The 11,328-nt window shown below is 34.4% G+C and overlaps 1 protein-coding gene across 1 annotated transcript; it reads left to right on the top strand.

The window, feature by feature from the left end:
• Window positions 1–1,239: 1,239 nt before the first annotated feature.
• Window positions 1,240–8,104, top strand: Mstn (myostatin). The gene is made up of 3 exons (XM_008835625.2): window positions 1,240–1,803; window positions 3,589–3,962; window positions 6,201–8,104. Exons 1-3 carry the CDS (start codon window positions 1,428–1,430, stop codon window positions 6,579–6,581), a joined length of 1,131 nt encoding a protein of 376 aa, XP_008833847.1. The 5' UTR covers window positions 1,240–1,427; the 3' UTR covers window positions 6,582–8,104.
• Window positions 8,105–11,328: the final 3,224 nt, after the last annotated feature.

Here is an 11,328-nt window from a genome sequence, read left to right on the forward strand (position 1 = left end):
AATATTTGATATAAGCCACTACATTCTATTGGGGGTAAAAAAAAATAATGGATTAAATCTCTAGGGAGTCCTTAGTTTCCCAAAAAGGAGGAGAAGGAAATCTCCTGTGGCCTGGAAACATCTTCTGTTCTTGCTGCTATGTTTGTTCAGCTCTTTAATTGTTCATTTGATTAGATCTTGGGGCTCCTAAAGCAAAGGGTGAGAGTGTGATCCCTATAGAGGCCACTTAAATTTAGAGAACAAAAAGCTCTATTCTCTGCACTCAGCCCCTACCCCAAATCCCTGCCAGGTGTCTGCCCTCTGGTCAAAATGAGAAACTGGCAAAGGGGTGCTAACCTGTCACAGTATTGGGAAACAACAAAGGGTACCCCTCTATTATGGTGCTTTCTCTTTTGTGTGCTCACAGGATTCTGACATAATTCATAGAGAACAAATATTGCACTTTTTACTCTTAGCCCTGGAAATCTGAGGCAAGCTGTAATAAACGCTTCAGTGCCAGTTACAAAAATCCGTCAGCTTCTTATTCTAAGTTCAGAGATTTTCCTTCTGCTTGACATTAATTATCCTGTTGGCATTAAACAGTGAAGAAGCTCTTCTGAGTGATATGAATCTGAATCTTTAGAATAGAAAATGGCAACAGTAATTGGCCAAAATCAAGCATAACTTTCAGATTAATAAAAAGACATCAAGCTATCAAAATAATTCCATGTACAATATAGTGCAGTGAGACTGATTTTTAATAGTTACAAAGAAATTAGTAATGGAAAGAAGCTTCTCAAATTACAGATGAAAATATTTTACTAGAAATAAAATCTTAACTTTTAATTCAGGCCTTCCTAATTTTTATTTCTTTAAATTATTCAGCACTAAAATTAATACAAAAAATTCTTACTTCAAATATTTGTTTTAATAATAAAATATCATCCTAACTGTTAAAGAAGTAACATTTCACCTTTTAAGCATGAAGTATAAATTAAAACTTACTAACTTAAAGCATAACAAGAGTTTTACAGAGATTAATAAGCTTGGAGTATAGTTTATATCATTACATAAACTTCAATTTATCAAATGTCACATATATCTTTCATGATTTGGGGATTTATTTCATTTATGAAGTAGTCGAATGAATCAGCTCACCCTTGACTGTAACAAAATACTGCTTGGTGACTTGTGACAGACAGGGTTTTAACCTCTGACAGCGAGATTCATTGTGGAGCAGGAGCCAATCATAGATCCTGACGACACTTGTCTCATCTAAGCAGGAATATAAAAAGCCACTTGGCATACAGTACACAAGACTCACTGGTGTGGCAGGTTGTCTCTCCGACTGTACATGCATTAAAATTTTGCTTGGCATTACTCAAAATCAAAAGCAAAGCAAAAGGAAGAAATAAGAACAAAGGAAAAAAGATTGTGCTGATTTTAAAATGATGCAAAAACTGCAAATCTATGTTTATATTTACCTGTTTATGTTGATTGTGGCTGGTCCAGTGGATCTGAAAGAGAACAGTGAGCAAAAAGAAAATGTGGAAAAAGAGGGCCTGTGTAATGCATGTACTTGGAGACAGAACACTAAATATTCAAGAATAGAAGCCATAAAAATTCAAATCCTCAGTAAACTCCGCCTGGAAACAGCTCCTAACATCAGCAAAGATGCTATAAGACAACTTTTACCCAAAGCTCCTCCACTCCGGGAACTGATTGATCAGTACGATGTCCAGAGGGATGACAGCAGCGATGGTTCTCTGGAAGATGATGATTATCACGCTACAACGGAAACAATCATCACCATGCCTACCGAGTGTAAGTAGTTCTGTTAGTGTATAGCAACAGTTCTGCTGACTGCTGGCCTAATGTTTATGAGAAACAGATCTATTTTCAGGCTTTTAACAAGCTGTTGGCTTGTATGTAAGTAGGAGAGAAAAGAGTTTCTTTTTTTTTTCTTCTTCAAGATTTTTTGAGAAACATACTGAGAATGAAGTCTGCTTTACTTGTTTCTTTAGAGCTAAGTATCTACAATTTAACATGCTTTCACAGCATTAATATTATTTAGATTAATGTAGAAAAGAGAGAATGCTTATGTTTTCACTGTCTAATACTACCAAGGCAAGGACTGGGAGATACAACAAACAATGTGAAACTTACATGGGATTTTATAACTGCATCTGGTTGTCTAAAATATGCATTAGTTTTTCCACTAATAATAAAGGAAGTAATTTGCTGGATGTTTGAGTACTGCTCCACACCTAGAGTGATTCCTGTTATTTAAAACTATCTCCCATAGAGGTTTTTTGTTTTTTTGTTTTTTTTTTTTTTAAATGTTCTTCACAAATCAATGTATTTAATTGTGAAAGCTATTACCCTGGGGAGTTTAAAATTTTAATGTATTAGTAACAGCAAGATTGAAGTAACAATGAAATCAGTCAAATGATAATCTTGATCTAATATTGGAAAATGTCTAGGAAATAAGCATTTTAATTGGTAGGTTGTGCCATGAAGTCCTGTGTGTGCTAAGCTCCTGACGCTCTGAGCACCCTGCCTCTGTACTTTCAGGCAGGAACTGCAATTAAGAACCTGCTTGAGATTTTATTCTTTATGAGGGGGAGGACTATTACCTATAGCAACGATGTTGCTTCTGGAAGATAATTTCATACAATTCCTTTTTCTGTTAGCTCAAAAAGAATATTTTCTCGGGGAAGGGAAGACGGGCACTTTGACAGAGCCGTCAGGGCAGGAAAGGTTTTGTGCCATGTGCCTGCAATCTTTCTTTAATACAGAGCTTTAAACTCTTTAAACCAGACATGACATGGTTTCAAATTAGCATTTCTCTTCCTAAGTAATCAGGTTACAATTCAGCAAATAATCTTCACTTATGACTTTTTACCAAATCCAGGAGGTTTACTTTATTTACATAAAATTTTAGAAAAACCAAAAGAATTGTTAGTGTTATGTTTCCATTTGACAGGATGACCCTAAAGAGGATGCTTTCTACTTTTGGGATCACTTGAACATATCTAAATATTTATGCTAATTACCCGCTTCGTGTTGTGTTTGAAAGGCTATTCCAGAGCCCAAGTATAACAGATGTACCGTATTTTCTGCTCAATTCCGAGGTTCAGTAAGTTGCCCAGTGTGTCTTGTCCCCAGGTAATTCAGGCCTGGGGGAAGGGTTCCTTCCTCCAGACTGATTGCTACAGCTGCTCAGTAAGTGTAACTACTCAGATTCCCAAAGAATTCTAAGTGGATGTTCCTCTCTTGTTCTTTCTACTCATCATTGTTTGAAGATTTCATCTGCCCTACGTTCTTTCATAAAATATCCCTTAGCCCATAGTTCTCTGGAAGAGGAATAGATTCCTCATAAACAGATGAAAGTACAGATAGCTAACAAATTCGGGAAAGCTAGAGTAATTATTTTATTCACCATTTCTTCTGAGTTATGAATGAAGTTCCATATAGTATTTTATTTTGAAAGGCTACATATGCTTACACTGTCTCAATAGAAAAAAATGCTATCTATTAATAAGGAAGGATTTTGTTCATATTTTAATGGGACATAATGTCAATAATTCTTTTCTTATTCATTTATAGCTGATTTTCTAATGCAAGTGGATGGAAAACCAAAATGTTGCTTCTTTAAATTTAGCTCTAAAATACAGTACAATAAAGTAGTAAAAGCTCAATTGTGGATCTATCTGAGGCCTGTCAAGATTCCTACAACAGTGTTTGTGCAAATCCTGAGACTCATCAAACCCATGAAAGACGGTACAAGGTATACTGGAATCCGATCTCTGAAACTTGACATGAACCCAGGCACTGGTATTTGGCAGAGTATTGATGTGAAGACAGTGTTGCAAAATTGGCTCAAACAGCCTGAATCCAACTTAGGCATTGAAATCAAAGCTTTAGATGAGAATGGTCATGATCTTGCTGTAACCTTCCCAGGACCAGGAGAAGATGGGCTGGTAAGTGATAACTGAAAACAACATTCTAGTAATCTTGTTATGTTTTTATTCATAATATGAATGAATAATAGTGAAAGCAGCTACTGTTTCCTATGCCCATAGGCCAAAGTATCTTACTCCAAAGGTAGTTCGGGACTAAAAAAAGTAGGTGTCCAATTACACATCCTATAAGGCACTCCCTTGACACTCTTTATACTTTGCATAAAAACTGAAAAACGGGTTGGAGAGATGGCTCAGCGGTTAAGAACACTGAATGTTCTTGCAGAAGACTGGGGTTCGAATCCCAGTACCCACATGGCAGCTAACAACTGTCCGTAACTCCAGTTCTAGGGGATCCAACAGCCTTTCTGTCCTCCGCGGGCATTGCATGATGCGGGTGCACTTACCTACATGCAGGCAATACATGCATACATGTGTAAATAATAAATAAAATATTTTAAAAAAGACTAAAAAACAATTGTCCCATGGTTCTTAAGTTCACAAGCACTTTTGAATTTGGAATGGAATATAATGTGCTTTTCATTGATATGATACATGATATATGAGTAAAATTATAAGCTCTGTATAACTCTATAGATTCTAGTATCTAACCAATGAATTATGACTTTTCTCCTTCCCATTTTTTGCTCCTCCACCTCCCAATGAATTTTTAAAAATCTGGATTTTTACATAGAGCAAACTATATTTTATTAAATATATTACACATACAGTTCCCTTTGGTTAATATGTTCACCACTTACAGAATGGTAAAGCAGTGCTATATGTATAGAGTACTATGAAGTATTGGAAATAAATTTTTAATTAGCAGTCTAGTTAACCTTTGCCTCCTAGCTTATTTCTGAACTGACTTAGCATTCTTGCACAAGAGTACACTTAGGAAATGCCAATTAATTAAATATCAAGCCAGTGATATTACAAGACCTCATATACTATAAAAATTAATAAAAACCATTTTAATACCTCCATAAACTCAAGTTGCTGCATGTCTTACCTAGGTTTTATTTATTTCTGTTTTCAAAAGCTTAACATGACCGGATTTTCACTTTCATCTGTTGCCATATTGTATAATGGAATATTCTACTTAGAAACAATAAATGTATTATCTTTTAAACCTTTAAGTGATGTTCAGAATATGTAGTCAAGAAATCAGATCTGTTGTATGTGAAGTACATTGTTCAAAGCATTGCAATTCTCTAAACGATCTACTTTTCTTTCTATGTGCTACTCATTCAGTGTGCTCCTCAAATAATAGTTCTTTTTGACAATCGCAACAACCAAGTCTATTTTCATTTTCATATAAGATAATATTGCTATCAACTACTTAAAACTGTTCCGTTTTATAAATAGTATTTTAATTATCAAAGTTGCTAAGGGGGCAGGTTTTAATGATTGACAATGTGGTTAAATGGCATTCCTCAGAGTTTCCCTTTTAAAGGTGAATAGTCTCATATGCACTGAAAGACAGAGGCTGTCACAAGGCTAGAAAATTAGTATGTAAATTTCTGAACAGAAATAGTTCTCAATGAAAGAAAAAAGAAAACATAAGAAAGGTGATAAATATCATCTCCCCCACCCCTTTCTCCTGTCCTAGGGATTGATCCCAGGACCTTGCACTTGCCAGGCAAGCATTCTACTACTGAGCTGCAGCCCCACAAAGCTCATCTCTTCTTATAAATCTGTTCTTTCCTTCTTTCAACCCAACATACATATAGCTACCTTCATCATCCTAATTTCCTTTCTCCCATCACAATTTATATAATGTTCAGAAGTAGCTATTTTGCTCTCGCTTTAACATCTCCTTCCTTGGGGAAGACCTAGGGAACAGAGGACAGATGAGTATATCTAGTCCTCCAGGAGTCATTAGATACATGCAGCTAACATGTCATCACTAGTGATGAAGAGAGGATGTTCATCTGTCCGTTCTTCTCTCCCTCCTTCTCTTTCATCTAACTCATATTTTCTAGACATCTATTATGTGCTAGGCAGTCTGATAATACAGGGAGCAAAAAAGAGCCATTGTGTGAATTGACTATGGGTAAATGTCTGTTGCTGCTGTATTCTTTGGGGTCATAAAAAGGAAAATCAACCCTAGTATAAATATAAATTCCTTAATGTTGCACTTCTTAAAATAATAAACATGTTGTATAAGAATGATGTTCCTTTTAGTAATGACTTTTTAAGTTAAGATGGGTTTCAGGATCTATTAATATAATTCATGAATCTTTCCTTTCCACACAGAATCCCTTTTTAGAGGTCAAAGTCACAGACACACCCAAAAGATCCAGAAGAGACTTTGGTCTTGACTGTGATGAGCACTCCACAGAGTCCCGATGCTGCCGTTACCCTCTCACAGTGGATTTTGAAGCTTTCGGATGGGATTGGATTATTGCACCCAAAAGATATAAGGCCAATTACTGCTCTGGAGAGTGTGAATTTGTGTTTTTACAAAAATATCCTCATACTCATCTTGTCCATCAAGCAAATCCCAGAGGTTCAGCAGGCCCTTGCTGTACGCCCACAAAAATGTCTCCAATTAATATGCTATATTTTAATGGCAAAGAGCAAATAATATATGGGAAAATCCCAGCAATGGTAGTAGACCGATGTGGATGCTCATGAGATTTGCATTAGGTTTGTAACTTCCTAAATCACGGAAGGTCTTCCTCTCAACAATTTTGAAACTGTGAAATTATGTACCACAGGCCATAGGCCTCGAGCATGCTATAGTCACTTAAACACAGCTACAGTGTATGAATGAAAGAGAGAATATAAGAAATGGTTGGCATTTAACCATCAGAATAAATCATACAATAGGAGATTTTATGATTTCTGGAGATTTTGAACTTAAAGAAGATCAAATTATATTTATGTTCATATATATTACAACTACAATCTAGGCGAGAAAATGTAAGCAATTCTCCTTGTGGTCTGGTGAATTAAAGGGGTATGCTTTAAAGGTAAAGTCCATTTCTTCACACTTTCACTTAATATTTATAGAAAATCAATACATACATAGCCTTGGTAAAGTGCAGGATTGTTATCTGTCACCATTTTTAACATCCTTATACACTTGAGTTTATATTGTATGATAGCATATGTGGTAAGATAGAATTCCACCAAAAATAGGGATGGTACCCCATGTGCATATTTCCATTCCTATTGTAATTGGAAAGTGTGCTAATAATCCATGCCAAGGTGCTAATACAATAGTTTGGATGGCTAATATTACTAAGTTTATCAGGCAGAACACACTCAGTAACCTAAGTCTCTCCCTCTTTCGAGTTCATTTTCATACATCTCTAAATGGGGGATGGATTTTCTTTAAAGAAAGAAGAATCCTTTTTCTAGAGGCCAACTTGCAATTCTGTAGCATAGAGGGAGAAACTACTTTATCTTAAAAGGCAGCCATTTACTATTCATTTTCATCAAAATTTCAAAAATTATAGCTTGCTTTTGCAACATTGAAGTTTTGTGGTAAAATAATGGAAATGACTGATTTTATCAATATTGTATAAAAGACTTTGAAACAATTGCATTTATATAATATGTATACAATATTGCTTTGTAAATAAGTGTTTCCTTTTTTATTTACTTTGGTATATTTTTACACTAATGATATTTCAAATTAAGTATTAAGGCACAAAGACATGTTATGTATCACAGAAAAGCAACTGCTTATATTTCAGAGCAAATTAGCAGATTAAATAGTGGGTCTTAAAACTCCACATGTTAATGGTTAGATGGTTATATTACAATCATTTTATATTTTTTTACATTTTCAACATTCACTTATGGATTCATGGTGGCTGTATAAGGTGAATGTGAAATTTCAGTGGCTTATTGTCATTGTACTCAAATCTCAACGTTCCATTATTTTAATACTATAAATATTACTAAACATACCAAAATGATTAACTCCATTATCTAATTAAAGAAAAATAAATATGATTTCTCAATAAGAACTGTTATTTTTATTTTATAATTTGATGATAAATATATTTCTTCATTTAATTTACTTCTGTTTTGTAATTGGGATTTTGTTAATCAAATTCATTATACGTATAGCTAAGTGAAATTATTTCTTACATAAAATGTGTAGAAACAACATAAATTATATTAAAGTGTTTGCACATTTTTGAGAAGCATCACAGTTTTATGTTATAATGATTAATTGTGGGTTCCTATTTTTTTTTTTTACTCTACTATAAAAGTTCAGTGGTTTAGCACAAAAGCTTGATTGAGGAACATGAAATACATGCTCCAGTTCTCATGAGTGAAGTTTTGTTACTATAGTCTCAGTGAATTTGTTTTATATACATAGAAGCAAGAACTAGTGTTATCTGTTTCATTTCTCCCTATCTTGACCTAAAAACTGTTTATATTTTTTCATAGGTTTGATTTCCAAACGCATTGCAGTTGGCAAGGGTACATGGGCCTAGGGTTACAAGTTCTGCTGAAGCCGCAGGGACACAGGAAACTTTATCTTTCTTCAGGCACTTGAAGATATTGGCACATTTTTCTGAGCATTGGGGTCACCAGTGTTCAAACTGAATAGCAAAATAATTTAAGATTACCTAGAAACCCTCAGTGCAACACTATACATAAATATATCCTTCCCCTATACCTTTGTGAGTTTGGGAATTAGGCCATTAAGCAGTGACTTAAGATGAATGGGAAAGCAAGTGATTATAATTGTATTATGATATTATTCCTAAATGAATAATTATCTTAATACAAACAATTTTAATAATTCTGTTTATATATTAATATGTAAGGAAGAGACATATAAATTCCATTATATTTGTTTTATCATTCATTATAATAGCATCTATTAAAGTTGTAACATGATAAAAAAAACTATTTAAAATAATTGGAACACCTCTTTAAAAATAAGACATGACTACTACAAATTTTACAGCTAAGAAATTAGACTTTGGGCAATAATATACAAGCTGTGATTTGTCTATAATGTGAAATACAGTGTTAAATTTCATTTGCATGCCCATTGAGTTCTAGTTTTCACATTGCAAAACATATTAAACTATACCCCATTTTGGTCATCTCTGAGTAGGATGTCAGGTGATGAAAAATGGTGCTAAATTTAGTCATTCATATCTAGATGGAATTTTGCAATCTTTGGAAAAAGTACATTTGATTTAACTAGATGGTTTATAGTAATATTATCTTGATGCCATTTAAAACTCTATCTGGAGGGAAAATATAACTAAAGGGGCAATCTAATACACTACACATCAAAATACCTCAATGAATGCATATCCTGGGAAAATACAGGATGTTCTAGAATGGAAGGTTTTACCTATATGGATCCCCAATTTATTTGATAGGCATAAAATATAACAATGACACACAGTTCTCTATTAGCATGACTTACAAAGATTTAATAGTTCACACTGGTTTTAACATTCCACTAAGTATTCTTGGTGCAGAAATACACAATTTGGCAATGGAGCAGACACACTTTCTTCATTTTCATTGATCCCAGTTTTATATTACTATAAGAAAGATGTGTTTAACAGTGTAATCTGATTATAAGGTGGATTTTTTTTATTGAATACACATCATACATTTACTTTCTTTAAAAGTTGACCTTAGTAAAATTTCCTTGAATTAATTCTATATATGTCGACCAGGCATAACAGTATTCATTAGAAATAACTTAAGAAATCTCACATTTGGATCCTAAAGAGGTTTTCTAAAAGTTCTCCCACGAAAGTCCCTTACCTGATTCAATTAATTTTAAAGGTAACTTTAAACCAAGACTATAAAATAGCCAACTAATTTATCCCTTTGTTTCCTAGAATTTCGAGATTATTCTATTAAAACTTTTCCCACAAGTATTGGGTTATTTTTTTCCCTAATGTCTTGTGAAGGGTCATATTCACAACAAAATTTGATTATGCAGTTTTGGCCAAAGATCCTCCATAAGAATTTCCCAGATCTGCTTCCACAGACACTAACTCTGACTAAATAGCTAAATGTCTCTTGGCTCTGATCCCAGGGAAATCTGGATTTTGGCATTACCTCCAACCAGCCCAAACCAAAATACATCAGCACAGGAAAATTTGACTACCTGATGTCATCAGATCCTGACAATACTGAGACTTAATTCAAAAGGCAAAAATCAAACAGAAACCACTAGTCTTCTGAACACACTAAAGTGGCCTTAGGAGAAAATCTGTGTTAGCAAGTGGAAATAATTGGACGGTTGCTGCAGCAACTGCCTGGCTTCAAGCCCCAAGAATATCTTCTTGAAAAGCTGCATACTTCTTAAGCAACTCAAGTAATGTAGTGGATTATGTGGCTACTTGCATCCTATTGAGAAGCTATACTGGAAAATCCCAGGTTATCTTGGACTCTGAACCAAGCCAGGTGTCATATGACATAAATTACAACAAAGAAGAATAGATAAAGACTTTCCAACCCTCTGCTTGTTGATATACTTTGGCAGCCAGTAAAATTGCCCCCAAATCTAGACTTTACCAGGAGTTGTAACATAATGAAAAAATGCCTTAGAGCTTCAGAATCAGAATTTTAAACAAATTCAAGGGAAACCAACTACATTTCCATCCACTTACAGGCTAGGGGTATCCCTGTGGTTGAAGCAAATTGCACCAGGTAGGTTCATGGGAGGGACAGCTCTGCAACTGAAGGGCCAGAAGAGCTCCTTTACAGAGATGTGTAGACTGAACAGTCAGCTCTATCCAGCTTGACCAGATGTCTTGATCAAATATTCCTGGTTCTAGCCAAAATCTGTTCATTTCAGGAAAGGATTTGTGACAGGGACTAGAACTTGACCATATGTACTGGCACAGCCTTATCTGGTATATTTATCTAATTTGTGCTTGGGCTTCACATAGTGTGTTCAACTTGGCAGAAATAAACCACTCATGAGACCCCTGGCAAGACAAATGAGTATGTACTACCAGGATAAAAGTAGGTTACATGCATATTATCTCCATTTTCAAAATGAGGGGGTTGATACTCAAAAAGATCCATGACTAAAAGGTCATATGCATATATGGTGGAAGAAATGCAAATACAAATGTAGCGGTACAATTTTTTAGTCATTAACTCATATGTAGAAAAAAATGAAACCTTTTAATTGCTTCAAAGCTGACTTTAGCTTTTAACTTCAAGTTTTCTCCTGTTATATACACTGTTTACACACATGATACCATTAGAAACTATCTTCTTATCCTCCCCCTGGACCACACTCAGGAAAAATGATCTTTGTCTCAAATATTTCAATTTATTTTTTATTTTTAAAATTTTTATTGCATTTTTGTTGTTTATTGAACATCTTAATGTTTATTGACAACATTAAGATGTTTATTGAGCATCTTAA

This window comes from Nannospalax galili, unplaced genomic scaffold (genome assembly GCF_000622305.1).
Source record: "Nannospalax galili isolate Female #2095 unplaced genomic scaffold, S.galili_v1.0 scaffold115, whole genome shotgun sequence".
NCBI lineage: Eukaryota > Metazoa > Chordata > Mammalia > Rodentia > Spalacidae > Nannospalax > Nannospalax galili.

Coding starts and splice junctions, on each gene's coding strand:
- Mstn (XM_008835625.2), top strand. CDS start 1,428: ATGATGCAAAAACTGCAAATCTATGTTTATATTTACCTGTTTATGTTG. Junction 1,804..3,588: donor CATCACCATGCCTACCGAGT/GTAAGTAGTTCT, acceptor ATTCATTTATAG/CTGATTTTCTAATGCAAGTG. Junction 3,963..6,200: donor GACCAGGAGAAGATGGGCTG/GTAAGTGATAAC, acceptor CTTTCCACACAG/AATCCCTTTTTAGAGGTCAA.